At 42.3% G+C, this 22,306-nt stretch overlaps 1 protein-coding gene across 5 annotated transcripts in view; it reads left to right on the forward strand.

The window, feature by feature from the left end:
• pcnt (pericentrin) overlaps positions 1-20,821 on the forward strand; it is a 314,588-nt gene extending 293,767 nt beyond the window's left edge. For 3 of the 5 annotated variants that reach the window (XM_067988139.1, XM_067988141.1, XM_067988143.1), the window contains 4 exons: positions 6,063-6,151; positions 15,192-15,342; positions 18,538-18,668; positions 20,255-20,821. In XM_067988139.1, the coding sequence (XP_067844240.1) occupies positions 6,063-6,151; positions 15,192-15,342; positions 18,538-18,668; positions 20,255-20,298 (415 nt within the window). In that variant the 3' untranslated portion in view covers positions 20,299-20,821. The remainder of the gene's footprint in view (positions 1-6,062; positions 6,152-15,191; positions 15,343-18,537; positions 18,669-20,254) is intronic. The other 2 variants (XM_067988140.1, XM_067988142.1) reach the window with 1 other exon arrangement.
• The last annotated feature ends 1,485 nt before the right edge of the window (positions 20,822-22,306 follow it).

The following is a 22,306-nucleotide window of genomic DNA, read 5'->3' on the forward strand; positions in this document are numbered from 1 at the left end:
TCCAGTACCTCCGCAATTTCCCCCCTTACTTCCCTCAGCAACCTAGGATGCATCCCATCTGGACCAGCTGACCATCTTTAAGTACAGCTAGCCTTTCTTATACCTCCTGATTATCAATTTTTAGCCCATTCAGTTTCTCAACTACCTCTTCTTTTGCTGTGACTTTGGCAGCATCTTCCTTGGTAAAGACAGATGCAAAGTCCTCATTTAGTACCTCAGCCATGCTTTCTGCCTCCGTGCATAGATCTACTTTTTGGTCCCTAATCGCTCCCACCCCTCCTCTTACTACGTGTTTACTGTTTACATGCCTATAGAAGACTTTTGGATTCCCTTTTATGTTAGCACCGGTCTATTCTCATACTCTCTCTTTGCCCCTCTTAGTTCCTTTTTCACTTCCCTTCTGAACTTTCTATATTCAGCCTGGTTCTCACTTGTATTACCAACCTGACATCTGTCACACGCCCCTTTTTTCTGCTTCATTTTATTCTCTATCTCGTTTGTCATCCAGGGAGTTCTGGCTTTAGTTGCCCTACCTTTCTCCCTCGTGGGAATGTGCCTAGACTGTACTCGAACCATATCGTCCTTAAAGGCCGCCTATTGTTCAATTACAGTTTTGCCTGCCAATCTTTGATTCCAATTTACCCGGGCCAGATCCATTCTCATCCCATTGAAATTGGCCCTCCTCCAATTGAGTATTTTTACTCAAGCTTGCTCCTTGTCCTTTTCCATAACTAATCTAAACCTTATGATACTATGAGCACTGTTCCCTAAATGTTCTCCCACAGACACTTACTCCACTTGGCCCACCTCATTCCCCAGAACCAGATGCAGCAATGCCTCCTTCCTCGTTGGGCCTGAAACCTACTGGCCAAGAAAGTTCTCCTGAACGCACTTCAAAAATTCCTCGCCCTCTTTGCCCTTTACACTATTACTATTCCAGTCTATATTAGGATAGTTGAATTCCCCATAATCACTTCTCTATTGCTCTTGCACCTCTCTGTAATTTCCCTGCAAATTTGCTCCCCTATCCTTCCCACTAGTTGGTGGCCTAAAGAATACACCCAGTAGTGTAATGGCACCTCTATTGTATCTTAATTCTAACCAAATAGATTCTGTCCATGACCCCTCCAGGACATCCTCTCTCTCCAGCACTGTAATATTCTCCTTAATCAGTACTCCCACCACCCCCCCTCCTTTCTTTCCTTCCCTATCTTTCCTGAACATTTTGTATCCAGGAATATTTAGTACCCAATCCTGCCCTTTTTTTGAGCCACAACATCATACTCCCATGCGGCGCGTTTACCATGCTTCGTGCGTTTACACACATGCACTCTAAACCGATCTTAGACCTTCTTGTATTCTCTTTCAGTCTGATCCCACCTAACCTAGTACCAGAGTACTATCTCTTACTCTAGTTCTATCTCTCCCAATCCTTTGTGCACCTTGTTTCTCCTTTCTAATGCAACATCCTGGTGCCCATCCCCCTGCCATATTAGTTTATACCCCTCCCCCACAGCACTTGCAAACCGCCCCGCGAGGACATTGGTCCCAGCTCCGTTGAGGTTTAATCCATCCGGCCTGTACAGGTCCCACCTCCCCCAGAACTGATCCCAATGCTCCAGGAATCCAAAGCCCTCCCTCCTGTACCATCTCTCCTGCACCATCTCTCCAGCCATGCTTTCATCTGCTCTATCCTGCTATCTTGTTATAAATACTTTGTGCATTTAGACATAGTGCCTTCAATTTTAACTTTTTACTATTTTTCCCTGATATGACCTTAGTCACTAATTCCCTATTACCTTTGTTAAACTCTCTGACCCTCCCTGACACACACTGCTTGTTTTTACCCAAATCGCTACTCTGCTGTACAGCCTTGACTTTTCTCTTTAGACTTATAAATACCTGAACCCTCCCCCTCACCCCCCTCACCTTTTTAGTTTAAAGCCCAATCTACCGCCCTAGTTATTCGATTCGCCAGGACACTGGTCCCAGCCCAGTTTAAGTGGAGTCCGTCCCAGTGGAACAGCTCCCTCTTTCCCCAGTACCGGTGCCAGTGCACCATGAATCGAAACCCCTGTCTCCCACACCACTCTTTCAGCCACGCATTTAACACTCTAATCTGTTTGACCCTATGCCAATTTGCGCGTGGCTGAGGCAGTAATCCAGAGATTATTAACGTTGAGGTTCTGCTTTTTAATTTGGATCCGAGCTCCTCAAACGCCCTCAGCAGAACCTCACTCCTAGTTCTAAATATGTCATTGGTTCCCAGGTGGACCACGACAACTGATCCTCCCCTTCATGCTCCAAGTTCTTCTCTAGCCGTGAGGAGATGTCCTTAACCCTGGCACTGGGTAGGCAACACAGCCTTCGGGACTCTCATAGAAAACATAGAAAATAGGAGCAAGAGTAGGCCATTCGGCCCTTCGGGCCTGCTCCGCCATTCAAAATGATCATGGCTGATCGTCTAACTCAGTACCCTGTTCCCGCTTTTTCCCTATATCCCTTGATCCTTTTAGCATTAAGAAATATATCCATCTCTTCTTGAATACATTTAATGACTTGGCCTCCACTGCCTTCTGTGGTAGAGAATTCCACACCATTCGAGTGAAGAAATTTCTCCTCATCTCGGTTCTAAATGGCATATCCCGTATCCTGAGACTGTGACCCCTGGTTCTGGACTCCTCAGCCATCGGGAACATCCTCCCTGCATCTAGTCTGTCTAGTCCTGTTAGAATTTTTTATGTTTCGATGAGATCACCTCTCATTCTTCAAACTCTAGTGAATATAGGCCTAGTCGACCCAATCTCTCCTCATACGTCAGTCCTGCCATTCCAGGAATCAGTCTGGTAAACCTTTGTTGCACTCCCTCCATGGCAAGGACATCCTTCCTCAGATAAGGAGACCAAAACTGCACACAATACTCCAGATGTGGTCTCACCAAGGCCCTGTATAACTGCAGTAAGACATCCCTACTCCTGTACTCAAATCCTCTTGCAATGAAGGCCAACATACCATTCGCCTTCCTAACTGCTTGCTGCACCTGAATGCTCGCTTTCAGCGACTGGTGTACAAGGACACCCAGGTCTCGTTGCACCTCCCCTTTTCCCAATCTATCACCATTCAGATAATCTGTCTTTCGATGTTTACAACCAAAGTGAATAACCTCACATTTATCCACGTTATACTGCATCTGCCATGTTCTTGCCCACTCACCCAACTTGTCTAAATCACATTGGAGCCTCTTTGCATCCTCCTCACAGCTCACATTCCACCCCAGCTTTGTGTCGTCTGCAAACTTGGAAATGTTACATTCCGTTCCCTCATCCAAATCATTGATATGTATTGTGAATAGCTGGGGCCCAAGCACTGATCCCTGCGGTACCCCACTAGTCACTGCCTGCCGTTTATTCCTATGCTCTGTTTCCTGTCTGTCAACCAATTCTCAATCCATGCCAGTATATTCCCCCCAATCCCATGTGCTTTAACTTTGCACACTAACCTCTTGTGTGGGACCTTATCAAAAGCCTTCTGAAAATCCAAATACACCACATCCACTGGTTCTCCCCTATCTATTCTACTAATTACCTCCTCAAAAGACTCCAGTAGATTAGTTAAGCATGATTTCCCTTTCATAAACCCATGCTGACTTTGTCCAATCCCGTTAATGCCTTCCAAGTGTTCTGTTATCACATCCTTTATAATAGACTCCAGCATTTTCCCCACTACTGATGATAGGTAACTGGTCTGTAATTCCCTGCTTTTTCTCTCCCTCCTTTTTTAAATAGTGGGGTTACATTTGCCACCCTCCAATCTGTAGGAACTGTTCCAGAGTCAATAGAATTTTGGAAGATGATCACCAATGCATCCACTATTTCCAGGGCCACTTCCTTTAGTACTCTGGGATGTAGATTATCAGGCCCTGGGGATTTGTCAGCCTTTAGCCCCATTAATTTCCCTAGCACTTTTTTTACTAATACTGATTTCTTTCAGTTCCTTCCTCTCACTAGATCCTTGTTTCCCTAACATTTCCGGAATGTTATTTGTGTCCTTCTTTGTGAAGACAGAACCAAAGTATGTGTTTAATTGTTCTGCCATTTCTTTGTTCCCCATTATAAATTCCCCCATTTCTGACTGTAAGGGACCTACATTTGTCTTCACTAATCTTTTTTCTCTTGACATATTTCTAGAAGCTTTTACAGTCAGTTTTAATGTTCCCTGCTAGTTTACTCTCATACTCTATTTTTCCCCTCTTAATCAATCTCTTTGTTCTCCTTTGCTGAATTCTGAACTGCTCCCAATCCTCAGGCTTGCTGCTTTTTCTGGCAATTTTATATGCCTCCTCTTTGGATCTAATACTATCCCTAATTTCTTTTGTAAGCCACGGTTGAGCCACCTTTCCTGTTTTATTTTTGCGCCAGACAGGAATGAATAATTGTTGTAATTCCTGCACACGTTCTTTAATTATTAGCCGTTGCCTATCCACCGTCATCCCTTTTAGTAAAGTTCCCCAATCTATCATAGCCAACTCACACCTCATACTTTCGTAATTTCCTTTATTTAGATTCAGGACCCTAGTTTCGGATTCGACTACTTCACTCTCCATCTTAATGAGGAATTCTATCGTGTTATGGTTGCTTTTCCCTAAGGGACCCCACACAACAAGATTGTTAATTAATCCTTTCTCGGTCACGGCTTTAAAGAACAGTGTCTATCCGCCTGACTATTCTGTCCCCTAATACTACCACATTCGTTTTCGCTCCCTCCCACTTGAATGGCCTCCTGTACCACAGTGCAGTGGTTAAATTTCCCATCCTCCCTGCAGTCTTTGCTCTCATCCATATAGGTAGCAAATGCCTCATACCTGTTGGACAAGGGCAAAGGTGGAGGTTTTTCCACCACTGTATCTGGGGTCCCCATACCTGCCTGACTCGCAGTCACATCCTCCTGTCCCTAACCACTAACTAAATCTAAACTACTACCTAACCTAAAGGGTGTCCAGGTAACTCTCCCCCTCCTTGATGCATCGCAATGTCTGCAGCTCGGATTCCAGCTCAACAACTCTGGGCTGAAGTTCCATGAGTTGCAATCGCTTACTGCAGATGTGGTTGCCTGGGATCATGCTGCTCTCCACAAACTCCCACATGTTGTAGTTATGGCACACCATCTGCACTGCCATCTCTATCTAACCTTGTTTTATTTATTTACTTAATTAAAGTTTTTATGTAGTTCACTTGTTTTTTTTTAGTTTATTTTAAACTAATTAATTTCTCCTTCTTTGGTTCTTTGACCACTTTTTGGCTACGCCTCTTTGAAGCACCTTGGGTCGTTTTATTACATTAGAGGCGCTATATGAATGCAAGTTGTTGTTATCACATCATGGACACACTTTACACCCCAAATACAGCCAAGTGATACTGGCGATACCAAAAGATTAGATTACAAAGTTGAAGTATTCTCTGTATCATCCAGCAAAGTGTGTCCATGCAGTTTCATTCAGTCCACATGCAGCTTTGTGAAATTAAACATTTGTTACCACAAGGGAAGTAAAATCACAAGGACTTGTACAGTGTAAGCGCAGAGGATGATGAACTTTTGCGAATTATATAACAACCCCAGCTTAAGTTATATTGCTTGTTTCTTCCCCGTTCAGAGTGAACTGAACTGGAGGTGGAACTGATCTAGGTTTCATTTTTATTTGCTGTCATGGTGAATAATAGAGTCTTAGTTACTGTAAACCAATGATGCTTTGGAGTTGTTTAAGGCTCACTCTTCATGACTGGTGTTTGGGCATAATTATATTGCACTTTGAGTATGAAAGTTTCCCTGGCTATGGAGGCAAAAATCACTCCCTGGCCAAAAATAGATGAGTAAGAAACACTAAGTAGAAACAATAAGTAGGAACTTAACACTGTTACTAGACTGTGGAGAACGCAATGTGTAGATTGCTTTGACAGTTATCGAGGTGCATTGCTGTGCAATTGTATTTGATTTAGATGTGAGCTTTGTTGTTCAATGTCCTGAACATTGTAGTTTTTTTATTATTGCACTTTGTACTTCATCAGGTTGAAATTCCTAGTAAAGAAATGGCAGAAAGCGACAAGGAAAGGTCTGTATCCTGCTCCCGCAGCAAACAATTTTGGAGGTGGCCAAGGTATGACTGGAAATCTGTGTGTTTTCATTTCATAGTATCATAGTAAGTACAACACAGCTGGAGGCCATTCGGCCCATTGTGCCTGTGCGGCTCTTTGAAAGAGCTATCCAATTAGTCCCATTCTCTTGCTCTTTCCCCGTAGCCCTGTAAATTTTTCCCTTCAAGTATTCATCTAATTCCCTTTTGAAAGTTACTATTGAATCTGCTTCCACCACCCTTTCAGGCAGTGCAGTCCAGATCATAACTCGCTGCGTAAAAAATTGTTTCCTCATGTCGCCTCTGGCTCTTTTGCCGATCACCTTAAATCTGTGTCCTCTGGTTACTGACCCTTCTGCAACTGTAAACAGTTTCTCCTTATTTACTCTGTCAAAACAGTTCATGATTTTGAACACCTCTATCAAATCTCTCCTTAATCTTCTCTGTTCTAAATAGAACAATCCCAAGCTTCTCCAGTCTCTCCACATAACTGAAGTCCCTCATCCCTGGTACCATTCTAGTAAATCTCTTCTGCACTCTCTCTAAGGTCTTGACATCCTTCCTAAAGTGTGGTGCTCAGAATTGGACACTCCAGCTGAGGTCTAACCAGTGTTTTATAAAGGTTTAGCATAACTTTGTTGCTTTTGTACTCTATACTTCTATTAATAAAGCCTTCTCAAATTGTCCTGTCACCTTCAAAGATTTGTGTACACACACCCCCAGGTCTCTCTGTTCCTGCACCCCCTTTAAAATTGTACCATTTAGTTTATATTGCCTCTCCTCATTTTTCCTTGCAAAATGCATCACTTCACGCTTTTCTCTGCGTTAAATTTCATCTGCCACCTGTCCGTCCATTTCACCAGTCTGTCTATGTCCTCCTGAAGAATGTTACTATCCTCCACATTGTTTACTACATTTCTGAGTTTTGTGTCATCTGCAAACTTTGAAATTATACTCTCCATACCCAAGTCCAGGTCATTAATATATATCAAAAAGAGCAGTGGTCCTAATACTGACCCCTGAGGAACACCACTGTATACTTCCCTCCAGTCTGAAAAACAACCGTTCACCACTACCCTCTGCTTTCTCTCCCTTAACCAATTTTGTATCCATGCTGCCACTGTCCCTTTAATCCCATGGGCTTTAATTTTGCTAACAAGTCTATTATGTGGTTTTTTATCAAATGCCTTTTGAAAGTCCATATACACAATATCAACCACACTGCCCTCATCAACCCTCTCCGTTACTTCATCAAAGAACTCAACCAAGTTAGTCAAACACGATTTTCCTTTAACAGATCCGTGCTGACTTTCATTTATTAGCCCATACTTTTCCAAATGACAATTAATTTTGTCCCGGATTATTGTCACTAAAAGTTTCCCCATGATCGACTTTAGGCTGACTGGCCTGTAATTGCCGGGTTTATCCCACTCCCCTTTTTTGAACAAAGGTGTAACATTTGTAATCCTCCAGTCTTCCAGCATCACTCCTGTATCTAAGCAGGATTGGAAGATTGTGGCCAGAGCCTCAGCAATTTCCACCCTTACTTCCCTCAGTAACCTAGGATGTATCCCATCTGGACCGGGTGACTTTTCTACTTTGAGTACTGCCAATCTTTTCAGTGCCTCTTTATCTATTTTTATCCTATCCAATATCATTACTACCTCCTCCTTTTACTGCTACAATGGCAGCAGCCTCTTCTCTGGTGAAGACAGGTACAAAGGTATTCATTTAGTACCTCAGCCATGCCCTCTGCCTCCACAAGAAGATCTTGTTTTTTGTCTCTAATCGGTCCCACCCTTCCTTTGACTACCCTTTTATTTTTTATATGTTTATGGGTTAATGGGTTCCCTTTTATGTTAGCCACTAATTTATTCTCATACTCTCTCTTTGCCCCTCTTATTCCCTTTTTTAGATCTCCTCTGTACTTTCTGTATTTAGCCTGGTTCTCTACTGAATTATGAACCTTACATTCATCATAAGCCTCCTGTTTCTGTTTCATTTTAATCTCTATATCTTTAGTCATCCAGGGAGCTCTAGTTTTGGATGCCCTTCCTTTCCCCCTTGTGGGAATGTGTATCCTCTGTACCCGAACCAACTCTTCCTTGAAGACCTCCCATTGTTCAATTACTGATTTATCACCAATCTTTGATTCCAATCCACCAGGGCTAGATCCCTTTTTAACTCACTAAAATTAGCCCTCCTCCAGTTAAGTATTTCTAAACTTCATTGTTCCTTGTCCTTTCTAAACCTAATGATATTGTGATCACTGTTCCCTAAATGCTCTCCCACTGAAACATGCTCCACTTCATTCCCCAGAACTAGACCCAGCACTGTTTCTTTCCTGGTTGGGCTGGAAATAAACTGTTCCAAAAAGTACTCTTGAACACATTTCAGGAATTCCTCCCCCTCTTTGCTCTTTGCACTGTTACTGTCCCAGTTATTTCTCCAAACTCTGAGGCTTAACTGATGCTTATATAGATGAAGTGTCATCTAGTGCATTTTCAATGTATATTTGTATTTATAAAGTGTCCTATAGCTAGCTTTATTTAGATTGACAAGATTAATAAGAAAATAAGGAAGCATTTGAAGTTTCATATTAAAATTATTTAATAATTAAGAACATAAAGCTCGGAACAAAAGAAAACTGTCTGGTCAATCAACCAAGTTTGTTCCACATATCCCACACAATGTGGTCTATTCCTCACTGAGGAAAATTGATAGTGTTTCCATACTTTCCACTCTAGGCCAAAAGTAAAACAATGTCCACCAACATTGTTCATCGTCTCATTTCCAAGGTTCCAGCATTTCAGGAATAATGCAGTATTTGTTTCAAATGTGGTATAGGTTCAGAGTGGTATATATGCAGCATGTTTCACAGTATATATGTTCACAGTACTATATATGCAGTATTTGTTTCACACAGTATATATGCATTTTTTATTTGTATTTTTGTTCATAGTATAAGTGCACAGTATTCTTTCCACAAGGAGTTCATTCAGAGCAGTGTTTATATACAATATTTGTCTCCATGTTATAGGTTCACCGTATATAAGCAGTATTTGTTTCACACTATATGTTGGCAGAAATATATATGCAGTATTTGTTTAAATTGTATATATGTTGACCATATTATGTGGTATTTGTTTCACATTGTATATGTTGGCAGTAGTATATATGCTGTTTTTTCACACAGGATATATGTTTTCAGTGATATATACACAGTATTTTTCTCTCACAGTACAAAGTAGTTGGTGTATTTGCTGACCGTATAGATTTTCTGCCATTGAGTACTGATGAGCACAGTGCACCTACACTTTCCCTCTATTTGCCCATTGAAGCCTCCGTTTTATTTCTAACCATTCATTCATCCAGAGTCAGAGGTCTAATGTAAACAACTGAACTTAGGCAAATGTTCACTTTTCTAAAGCGGACTCATCTCACTAAACGTTCCACACTCTCTCCATTCAAAGTGTCTGTTTTAATTCATGTACATGTATGTTTTGCTACCAAAATTCCTGCTTCTGGAAGTCTAGCTTATTGAGTTGATACCATCAATTTTTAGCCTCTTATACATGAGTTTGTCCAGTGGAATATTTAATTTGGCAATTCAGAGGGACAAATAATTTGTGCGAACTCCTGTTTAAGGAACTGGATTTCAAAACAGGTTCTGTTAGCTTGGGGATTTACTTGACTAATATGTTAATATTGCTGCAGTGCTATGATGTGCAAGTAAGATTTATCACCTAATGGCCTTATTTCTTCATTCAAATCTTCCTCATGCAGTGAAGATAAGCCCTCATTGCCAAAAAGGAAAACCCAATGAGTGAAACACCTTTAAGGCATTTTAAACCTCCAGTATGTTGGTCATATGAATTTCCCTCCTGCACTGTAACAAGCTGCGCTTCCCATTCACCTCACTTCAGATGCATGTTCTGCTTATTTTTGAAGTACAGCATGACTGACAGAATGTAGCTTCCCTCACTTCCTTGGTGGGAAACAAATCAGAGACCACACTGTCACTCAGGATAAACCTGGGCACCATTGAAATTAAGCAATGAGTTTGACAACAGTTCATCCAAAACAACCAGGAGGCACTTCATACTTCAGTTCCAACTCCTGCCTCCTAAGTTCCTAAATAAATTTTTCCAACTTGTCCTGGTTGTAATAGCTACTTTTGAGAGAGTTGCATTTTAATTTGTGGCAGTGAGAGGGTCAGTGATTGGCAAGCAGCCTCTAAATGCACCCAGATTGTAAGGTAGAGAAGCAGTGCAAGCCTCACACACGCTCAGATCCTTTCAGAACTCATGGAGAGTTCTTATCACATGAAATCCAGATTTTTTTAAATATTTAACTGCTTGGAAGGAAAAGTCTCCAGAGAGGTTTCAATGCAAGGAGATTCAATGTTCTCCCACACCATCTACTTTTTAAGAAAACACATTCAAATGTGTGCTGGGTTCATCTGGAAGTGGCTCCATTGGGAACTATGGAAGTACTTGAGTGTTGGGCCAAGAAGAGAATCCAGAGTTACCGAGCCACAGGAACATAAGTTACCAGAAGATTATGCTGAATTCTTTTTGTCATCCCTGCCAACATTCTCAAGGCTCTCCTTTCTAAACGAAAGGAGTCATAGAATGGTTACAGCACAGAAGGAGGCTATTCGGCCCATCGAGCCCATGCCAGCTCTTTGTAAGAGCAATCCAGTTAGTCCTACTCCCCCGCTCTTTCTCCACAGCCCTATAATTTTTATTCCCCCTTCAAGTATTTATCCAATTCCTTTTTGAAAGCCACGATTGAATCTGCTTCCACCACCCTTTCAGGCAGCACATTCCAGATCATAACTACTTGCTGCGTTAAAAAAAAAATTCCTCATGTCACCTTTGGCAAAAGAACCAATCATCTTAAATCTGTGTCCTCTGATTCAATTATCTATGTACCTATAGAAGACTTTTGGATTCCCTTTTATATTAGCCTCCAGTCTATTCTCATACTCTCACTTTGCCCCTCTTATTTCCCTTTTCACTTCTCCTCTGTACTTACCTTCAACCTGGTTCTCACTTGTATTATCAACCTAACATCTGTCATACACCTCCTTTTTCTGCTTCATCTTACTCTCTGTCTTGTCATCAAGGGTGCTCTGGCTTTGGTTGCCCTACCGAACCATCTCCTGTCTCCTCTTTTTAAAGGCTGCCCATTGTTTGATTACTGTTTTGCCTGCCAATCTTTGATTCCAATTTACCCGGACCAGATCCATTCTCAACTCACTGAAATTGGCCTTCCTCCAATTAAGTATTTATATTCTAGTTTGCTCCTTGTCCTTTTCCAGAACTAATCTAAACTTTGATACTATGATCACTGTTCCCTAAATGTTCCCCCACTTGACCCTCCTCATTCCACAGAACCAGATCTAGCAATGCCTCCTTCCTCGTTGGGCCGGAAACATAGTGATCAAGAAAGTTCTCCTGAACACACTTCAGAAATTTCTCCCCTCTTTTGCCCTTTACACTATTACCATCCCAGTCTATATTAGGATAGTTGAAGTCCCCCATTATCACTACTCTATAGTTCTTGCACCTCTCTAACTTCCCTGCAAATTTGCTCCTCTATATCCTTCCCTCTATTCGATGGCCTATAAAATACACCCAGTAGTGTAATGGCACCTCTATTGTTTCTTAACTTTAACTAAATAAATTCTGTCCTTGACCCCTCAAGGACATCCTCTCCAGCACTGCAATATTCTCCTTAATCAATACTGCCACCACCTCTCCTTTCCTTCCCTCTCTTTCCTGAACACCTTGTATCCAGGAACATTTAGTACCCAATCCTGCCCTTTTTTGAGCCAGGTCACCATTATCACCACATCATCCTATTCCCACGTGGCTATTTGCGCCTGCAGTTCACCAACCTTATTTACCACGCTTTGTACGTTTACACATATGCACTCTAAACCTATCATAGACCTCCTTGTATTCTCTTAGTCTGATCCCACCTAATACTGTACTGTTTCTTACTCTGGTGCTATCTGTCTCTCCCAATCCTTTGTGCACCTTGTTTCTCCTTTCCAGTGCTACATCCTGGTGCCCATCCCCCTGCCAAATTTATTTAACCCCTCCCCCACAGCACTAGTGAACTTCCTAGCTAGGACATTGGTCCCAGCTCTGTTGAGGTGCAACCCGTCAATCTTGAACAGGTCCCTCCTGCCCCACAACTGGTCCCAATGCCGCAACAATCTGAAGCCCTCCCTCTTGTACCATGTCTCTAGCCATGCATTAACCTGCCTTATCTTCCTTTTCTGTACTCACTAGTGCGTGGCACTGGGAGTAATCCAGAGATTCCTCCCTAGCTCCTGAAACTAATCGCAGGACCTCATCCCTTTTCTTTCCTATGTTGTTGGTTCCCACATGGACCACGACTTCTGGCTGTTCCCATTCCCCCCACAGAATGTTCTGCACCCTCTCCCTGATGTCCTTTACTTTGGCACCAGGGAGGCAACACACCATACAGGAATCACGTCAGCGGTCACAAAAACGCCTGTCTGTCCCCCTGCCTTTCGAATCCCCCATGATTACTGCATTCCTACACTACTGTGCCCACCCGTGTGGTCCTTTGCCCCATGGTGCCATGCTCAGGACTGCACTCCTTCGAGGTGTAATCACCCTCACTGGTATTCAATGCTGAATACTGGTTTGAGGGTGCCACATACCCAGAAGATTCCTGCACTGCCAGCCTCTTCCTACCCTTTCGGATGGCCACCCACTTGCTATCCTGAACACTCTGTGGCTACAGGTGAGCACCTCCTGGAATGTACGATCCAGGAAATCTTCAGCCTCCTTTATGCTCTGCAGTGACTCCAGCTACCCCTCGAGCTCAGAAACCCTCACCTTGAGGTAGAGCAGCTGGAGGCATTTCCTGCACATGTGGCCCTCCAGAACACATGACATTCCCACATGGCCCAGGAATTGCAGGCAATGGGTCTCAGCTGCCTGTCAATTATATTTAGAAACCTTTTTTTTTCTAAACTCCCTTTAGATTCTAGATTATTATTAATTTACTGTTTACTTGCCCTGATTAAGCTAACCTTTTATTCTGGGTCCCTCCGAGATCCTCCTCTCTGTTCACTGTGACCTCACTGTTATTTCACTCTCTCTGTTCTTAGTGAACGGGGAAAGGGGAAACTCCCCTGGAGCTCAGCACCGTTTCTCTCCACTCCCACTCCCGTACTGATACCTGGGGCTCCTCCCCTGGAGCTCAGCACCGTTTCTCTCCACTCCCACTCCCGTACTGATACCTGGGGCTCCTCCCCTGGAGCTCAGCACCGTTTCTCGCGACTCCACTCCCGCTCCTGTACTGATACCTGGGGCTCCTCCCCTGGAGCTCAGCACCGTTTCTCTCCACTCCCACTCCCGTACTGATACCTGGGGCTCCTCCCCTGGAGCTCAGCACCATTTCTCGCGACTCCACTCCCGCTCCTGTACTGATACCTGGGGCTCCTCCCCTGGTGCTCAGCACCGTTTCTCTCGACTAAATAATCTATTTATAGATAATTACTTTTTAGCCTGTTTTGTTTTATTTTCCATTTTTTTTAAATTTAGCACCTCCCTCCCCCTTTACACCTAATACACCCACTCGGTTTGCAATCCACTCTGTGCTTCAATAAATAACCTTCTACTTTATACACCTTTTGAGAACAGCAGTTACAACTGCTTAATCAGCTTCCAGCTCATTTTAATTACCATCTATTCAGGTAATCACTTATAGATGATTGACTGTTAACTGTTACTGACTAGACTAGCAGGCTCTGTTAACTGTTAACTAACTTGCAGTTTGTTTTAAAGTTCTTTGTTAAATTTTAATTTCAATTCACCCACTACTTCAACAGAGTCCCACTCTCACCAAATTCTCAAGTTCCCACTCGGTTCACAATCCGCTCTGTGTTTCAGCCCCCTATAGGCAAGTTATTTACCAAAGCAGGAGTCAACTCTTCACATTGCTACCAAGATTAATAATAGCACACTCTGAATATGGAATTACAAACACTCAAGTACTCTTCTTTCCATCAAGTCAGTTGTTTATCATGTACAGGGAAGACCAAATAAAAATGTTGGGATTGTCACCTAACCCTATTTAAATGAAATACCATTTATTCCAATCTTTGCTCATTTGAAAGATTAACTTATTTGAAAGATTAACCTGTTGATTGACAAATCCGACCCAAGTAGTTTCAGAGTAACTTCTCAAGTCTCATTTGTCTAAAGATTGTCGTTCTGATGTAAAATGTGACATGCATTACAATGATACTAAGCACACTGTAGCTTTTGATGTGGATTGGTTTGGTTCTTTCTACGAGATCTAGATGGATTTTTAAATCTTTGGAACACAAATGCTGGGTATGGCCATTTCCAAACTCAGATCTGCTAAACAGCCGGTGGAGAAAACCTTAACTACTACCACCGGCTGAAAAAAAACCCATTGGAATAGTTGTAGATCATTCAATCCACTCCATGGTTACAGTACTGTCTAACCTGAGCATCTTGCTAAGACTAATATACTTACCAATATATTTGCACCCTTGACCAATGCTGCTGTTAATATCAGTAGTAGACCTTCTCTTCTGCCGATCTTTCCTAAATTCAAGGATCGCACTAAAAAGGTTGATCGTATCCACTGGGTGTACTTCACCAGTGTGGCATGTGGAGGGTGTAAATGAAGAAAAACTGATTTGCCTACTCAGTAGACATTTTCTTTCATCCTTCAAATCAGAAGACATAAAGTGCACCCATCCCATGTCTGCATCTTTTGGGAAAAAGGGAAATGCACGTGTTTACTGTTGCTATGTTCATGATTATTGTGTTATTGTACTTGCTTATACTTCTCTCCAAGAGGAACACACCTTTTTTAGGTATAGGACAAATGGAAGAGGTGTTACTGACCCACAAAACATCTTGCAGGGTACCATCCGTAGTGGTTTAACCAAATAATGGAGAGGATGCTTAAAGGCAGATAATTTTTCTGCTCAAGCAACTGAACTTTGTGAAATGTAATAAATCCTCATTTCTGTTTCTAGCTCAAACTATGAAGACCGAGGTTCTTCGCCAGCAGCAACCGACATCGACTCACTCTACGAATTCACCACCAACCAGAGACAGTATGTCCGCTCGGAGGCTTAATACGCTAACTCACCAATCACCAAAGTCCCCATATCGATCACAGATTAGGTGAGATACAAAACCAAACCTGCATGTCTCAAATGGATGATCAAATCCATAGCAACAATTCTGACATTCTCTGCAAACCTAAATCGCAGAGTACAATAGTCTCTTTTTAAAGCTTTACAGTGATACATACACTGGAACGTCTCGAATTGCCAGTAGCGATTCAGTGTGATCACAACTGAACCCCTGATTGCTGGAATCCTAACTGCTCTAAGCAGACCCTCTCGAGAGTCACATCCAGCTAGATTAGGAGTCTTTCCTGTGCAGGATCCTGACTGATAGTTTGACCAATGGAGCTGGAACTTGCAGTGGAATACCCTAGCCACTTGTTTTAATCACGTTTCTTTCCTCTGACTGGAGGACGAGCAAGCAACCCACTGTGTGCAGCAGTAACCTGCCTTGACAAACCATTAATTTTTCTTTCTAAACCTTACTTGTACAGGACCCCACTATTAGGAGAAATGGCGATGTGAACCAACATCGTATTGTTCCTTAGCATAGTGAGTTGCAGTATATCTTTACTGCTTCCTGCACTACTTTCGAGTTTCACAGTGTCACTGAAGGGAGATTGAGTAGGTAAAGCTCCAAACAAATTAGGGAATAGAAAGAATATGCATCACTGTCAAGAGTATTTGTTTGTTCACAATAATCCACTGACAGCTGAATGAGGAGAAGTAAAGGATGTCATCAGTAATTCCTTGTAGTGGTTTAATTGGGAGGTAAATCACCATTCATTGTTGAGGAAAGCATGAAGTTGCATTTATATAGCACCTTATCATGTACTTAGGACGTCCCAAAGTGCTACACAACAATTAAGTACTTTTGTAGTGCAGCTACTGCTGTTATGTAGGTAAATGTAGCAGCCAATTTGCACACAGCAAGATCCCACAAACAGCAATGAGATAAATGACTAGTTAATCTGTTTTGGTAATGCTGGTTGAGGATAAATATTGGCCAGGGCATCGGGAGAAATCCCCTGTTCTTCAGATAGTGCCGTGGGATTTTAGATATCCACCCGAACAGACAAAGAGGGCCATGGATTTAACATTTCACCCAAAAGGTGGCACTTACTACAGTGCAGTATAGCCTAGATTATGTGCTCAAGTCCTGGAGTAGGGTGCTTTAATGCTGGTCTCTTAATTGTTAGGAGCCAGATACAACCAGTTTTATGTAGGTACAGGAGTAGGCCATTCAGCCTTTCGAGTCTGTTCCGCCATTCAATTAGATCATGGCTGATCTGTATCTTAACTCCATCTACCTGCCTTTGACCCATATTCTTTGATACCCTTACCTAACAAAAATCAATCGATCTTAGTCTTGAAAATTTCAATTGACCCATCATCCACAGCCTTTTAGGGGAGAGAGTTCCAGATTTCTGCTACCTTTGTGTAAAGAAGGTGCTTCCCGATTTCACTCCCAAATGGTCTGGTTCTAATTTTAAGATTATGCCCTCTTGTACTGGATTCCCCTACCAGAGGAAATAGGGTAGATAATGAGAATCTATCTAATCCTTTTAACATTTTAAATACCACAATGAACGGATGTTTTTCTGACTGCAAAGAAGTATACAGTGGGAATCCCCAGGGATCGGTATTATGACCATTGCTTTTCTTGTTATATATAAACTACCTGGACTTGGATATAGGTAGTACAGTTTCATAGTTTGCAGATGATATAAAACTTGGCAACCTAATAAATAGTGAGGAGATAGTAGCAACCTTCAGGAGGACATGGGCAATCATGGCAGATACAATTTAATGCAAATAAGTGTGATGTGATGCACTTTGGGAGGAACTAAATGGAGAAGCAGAATAATCTAAATAGTACTATTTTGAGGGGGGTGCAAGAGCAGAGGGACCTGGGAGTACATATTCACAAATCTTTGAAGCTGGCAGGGCAAGTTGATAAGGTGGTTAAGAAAGCGAATGGGATATTGGCTTTGTAAAAAGGGGCATTGAATACAAAAACAAGGAAGTCGTGCTAAACCGTTACAAATCACTGGTTAGGCCCCAGCTGAAGTATTGTGTACAATTCTGGGCACCACACTTTAGGAATGATGTCAAGGCCTTGGAGAGAGAACTGAGAAGATTCACCAGGATGATGCCAGGGATGAGGGACTTCAGTTATGTGGAGAGATTGGAGAAGCTGGGATTGTTCTCCTTAGAACAGAGAAGGTTAAGGGGAAATCTAATAGAGGTATTTCAAAATTGAAAGTTTTGAGAGAGCAAGTAGGGAGAAACTGTTTCCTCTGGGTTGGTAACCAGAGGTCATAGATTTAAAATAATTAACAAAGAACTAGAGAGAAAATGAAATTTTTTTCACACAGAGGGTTGTTAAGATCTGGAACACACTACCTGAAAGGGTGGTGGAAGCAGATTCCACACAAACCTTCAAAAGACAATTGGACATGTGCTTGAACAGTACTAATTTGCAGGGTTATGGGGAAAAAGCCGGGGTGCGGGACGAAATTGGACAACTCTTTCAAAGAGCCGGCACAGCTTCTACGGGCTGAATGGCCTCCTTCTGTGCTGTAAAATTCTATGATCTTAGATGACCCCTCAATCTTCTGAACTCAATGGAATACAAGCCAAGTTTATGTAACCTGTCATAATTTAACCATTTAACCCCCGGTATCATTCTGGTGAATCTGCGCTGCACCCCCTCCAAGGCCAATACATCCTTCCTGAGATGCGGTGCCCTGAACCGAACGCAGTATCTCTTGATGGGTTCTGACCAAAGCTCTGTATAACTGAAGCATAACTTCCTCCCCTTTGTACTCCAGTCCCCTTGAGATACAGGCCAACATTCCATTAGCCTTTTTGATTACTTTTTGTACCTGTCCACTGGCTTTTAATGATCTGTGTACTTGGACACCCAAATATCTTTGCTCCTCCAAAATTTCTAGTTTCTCACCATTTAGAAAGTACTATGATTTGTCTTTCTTGGATCCAAAGTGAATGACCTCACACTTCCTCACATTGAGCTCCATTCGCCACAGTTTTGCCCAATGACTTAATGTGAAATTTTCAAAACAGAAATGAGTTTCATTCTGAAGATTGCACTTACGATCCAGAGCGTCTATAAGGTCATCTTGTGCAAGTTCATTGAACCCCCTCCCACCCACCGCACTCGTGACCAGCATCAGTGCAGGATTTCACTCAGTGATGGTGATATCTAGCTGTGTTTTTTAAATTTCAGACCACATTTCTCACTTGGAGGAGGGCAGGACCAATCTGGCCTCTCGAGCAATCAAGACCCTGAACGCTCACTCACTGAATACATCCAGAGACTTGAGGCAATCCAGCAACGGCTTGGAGGTACACAAACTGGTAACTGTTAGGTTCTTCTTTACCTGCTTAGTCACAACACCTCAATTAGACAATGTTGTGGTGAGATTTTTCCTTTTATTGTTTTTCTTCTCCCCTCCTTTTTTGAGGGCACCAATTCTTCCAGGTCCATAGGCATCGTCAGCTCTCCATTGCCCAAGTGGCCATTCTTCATGTGTGAGCCAAGACATTGAGTGTCACCAGGCTGTTTAACCATGAAGGGCATCACAGCTGAGCCCAATTCTGCACTTATCCAACCCCCACTACACATGCACATTTTCTAACACGAGTCACTCAAAAGCAATCCGGAGCAGGAACCCTGGCTGGTTTTTCCATTGCTAACACCCCAAAATTGCCCTGGCTAAGATCAGTAACTTATGCAGTTATTGAATTGAACTTGAAATCTTCTGTTCTATATGTCTTTGTTACACTGGCCACTGCATTTACCATACAGGCCAATAGGGTACTCTTTTTAAAAAGTCTGTTACAGATAGTCTGAGGTCTTTCTTTTTGATGTCAGACACAGTGAAAGTTCTCTAAAAATGCTAAAAATGTGTATATAGTCATAAAATATAGCGCACCATGGCTGCAGTGTGTACCATCCACAGGATGCATTGCAGCAACTCGCCAAGGCTTCTTCAACAGCACCTCCTAAACCCACGACTTTTACCACCTAGAAGGACAAGGACAGCAGGTGCATGGGAACAACACCACCTGCACGTTCCCTTCCCAAGTCACACACCCGCCTGATTTGGAAATATATCGGCCGTACCTTCATCGTCACTGGGTCAAAATGTTGGAACTTCCGACCTAACCACACTGTGGGAGAACCTTCACCAAATGGACTGCAGCGGTTCAAGAAGGCAGCTCACCACCACCTTCTCGAGGGCAATTCGGGATGAGCAATAAATGCTGGCCTTGCCAGCGACGCCCATACCCCAAGAATGAATTTTTAAACATTTTTTAAATTGACTTGTGATCTTCCCCAGATGAACCAACAAATGTAATTTATAAAAAGCAAACAGAACTGCAAATGTTTGAAATGAAAGAAATCTAGAAAATGCTGGAAACACACTGCATGTTGGTCAGGGTCAATGAAAAGAACTGACAAGTTGATGTTTTGGGCTTCTGAACTGAAATATTGAAAGATGAACAAGCATTTTAATCAGAATCAGAACACAGGAGGGGGAGGGGAAAAGGGAGAGAGGAAGTATCAGTGGAAGGACCTAGAATCTTCTGAAAAGGAAAACAGGAGATGGACAGATGACTGGGAATCTTTGCATCAGACAATGGAAAGAAAAAACAAACAATACATGAATCGCTAAAGGCATTGGGAGGCAAAGAAGAGATGAGAAGCTGGGAGGCATTGGAAAGCCTGTCGATGAAATGGAAACGGGAAATGCTGGCAAAACACGTTGTAGTTTATCTTTTTCTTGGTGAAGAAATGTGACTCCATTCCTCCTCTGCTTAATCTTGTCCATAATAGTTTATTTAGCCTGTTGCAATCTCTGTGTCCATAACAATTTCATACTGATTTGTTACTGTATATTGCTCAGCATTGTTTTAACTCTTGCTTCTATAATTTTCAGGAACATCTCCAGGGACATCTCGAAGTAAAAATATCATTAAATAATGTGGAACCCATATGAACTCAAGACTGCAAAATTCCTCCTTTATAACTTAAGCATATGGTTAAAAGTGTGTGTATGTATATGATCATTATTGCGATCAAGGGCTAATTAAATGTTTAGTGCCGCATCTTCACACTGTTTAAGCACAGGAGAATCTTGTATTTAAAATAAACAGATGCTTTCTGTAGCGTTCACTAATAAATGGGACATTTCTGAGTTCCCCCTATACTGAAATATTCACTGTCCAATCAGGCTGGGTGAGTTTATATTCACCGTTTAATCGCTGTATGTGTGGGTGTGTGCGTGTGTGCATGTATTTCTTGCTTTTTCTTCAGAAGAATGATCGTCTATGACCTAGACGTTTTAATCCATCTCCACCAGATTGAACAGGTGGGACCAGAGGTTTGTGAGCCAATGTGCATATTTACACGTATCACACAAGATTTTAAAGAGGTTATTTTTGTAAAAGTTGTCTTGTTCTTTGCATAAAAAATAAATAAAGTTTACATTGGTATGCTGTGAAAATATGTTATCCCTCTTGCACATCTGTATGCATGCATATATACGTGTGCAGTCACTCACTTACTTACTCACATGTATTCTCATTCTACCATGAGGGCATTTTCAGCTCACTTGCCTGCCTTCTGGAATTCCGTCCACTTGCTTTCAAAAGCCTCCTTAAAACCAATCTTCAACCATGCTTTCAGTCTCTCTCCCTCCACTCCACTGCCCCTTCCTTGCCCTCCTGCTCAATGTCTGCCTCACCTTTGTAAAATATTCTGATATGCTTTTTTACTTAATAAGTGCTCTAGAAATGTTGAATTGCGTTGTCTTCTTAATACTGCAAAACAAAGTACAAATAACCAATAAGGAGAATTATGATCCATGTTGGCCCTTTCTTGACATTTCTGATGCTGGATTCATGCCGATGTGACTCTTCCTTTTCATCCTGTATCAAAACATTATCTGGGTTGATGCAGTGGGGTTTTTTCCACTGCTAATGCTGAGTTAGCCTCCTGTGAAGGCAAAAAAAAAATTCAGGAAACCTTTGTCAAAAATTCCTCCCTGATCTCTCAAAAGGTGATCAGGCAAGAGGCCCAAATCCATTGGTTATTACCTGGATTCTTACCTTCCTTTTCCAAAAAGCGCATCTGATGCTTCCAATCACTGCTGGGAGTCAGTCCTCACTACCATTGGCAGAATGTTACTCCACAGCTTGATCGTCCTGAGAAAAATAAAACTGCACACCCTGCTCCTCAGATTAAATGGATGTCCCCAAGTTTTACTCTGCTCCATCACCTCAAGCTATCCACTTGTCGATGCCCTTAATCATTATAAAGATTTGAATCAGGTTCCTTCTTTATGCCTCTAAAGTTAATACAAACCTAAGGTGCGATTTAGTGCACTTAGGCCAGATATCGTCTTCGTTGTCCTTCTCTATCTGTCTGGAGCTAATGTGCCCTCTTTAAGGTGAGAGGATCAAAAAACTACACAATATTCCAGCTGAGGTCCCACCGAAGCCTTAGAGGACCCTTATTATCGTGGCCCTAGTTTTGTGCTGATCAGTCTGGGAAAGACAGCCTATGATCCTGTTTGCTTTGGCTGCAGCTGCCTGAGAGCGAGCTTGAACTTTTAGTGAGCAGTTAATAACTACTCCCTACACCCACTAATGTTATACTTTACCTGAATTCAATGCACATGCATACACACTTGAAGGACATTTGTCATTCATGGGCCACTTCCTTTAAAAGAACCTCAAAAGTTTAGAAGCGACACGCAGCTGCAAGTACCACATGTAAAGCCTGTGCACTTTTCCCAGAATAAGAGCCCAACCTTGCATACTCCGCCTCCACATCCCTCAACGGAAGTGGCATTCCTTTTGTGTCGATGGAGGGTTTATCCCAGGAGCCAAAAGCTCAACAGGATGGGCAGCATTGATTATATAACAAGGCCCCTGCCCACATACGCTACTTCATAGCAATGGTATATTTGTGCAACTCTCAAAGAAAA

This window comes from Heptranchias perlo, chromosome 7 (assembly GCF_035084215.1).
Source record: "Heptranchias perlo isolate sHepPer1 chromosome 7, sHepPer1.hap1, whole genome shotgun sequence".
In the NCBI taxonomy this organism is placed as follows: domain Eukaryota; kingdom Metazoa; phylum Chordata; class Chondrichthyes; order Hexanchiformes; family Hexanchidae; genus Heptranchias; species Heptranchias perlo.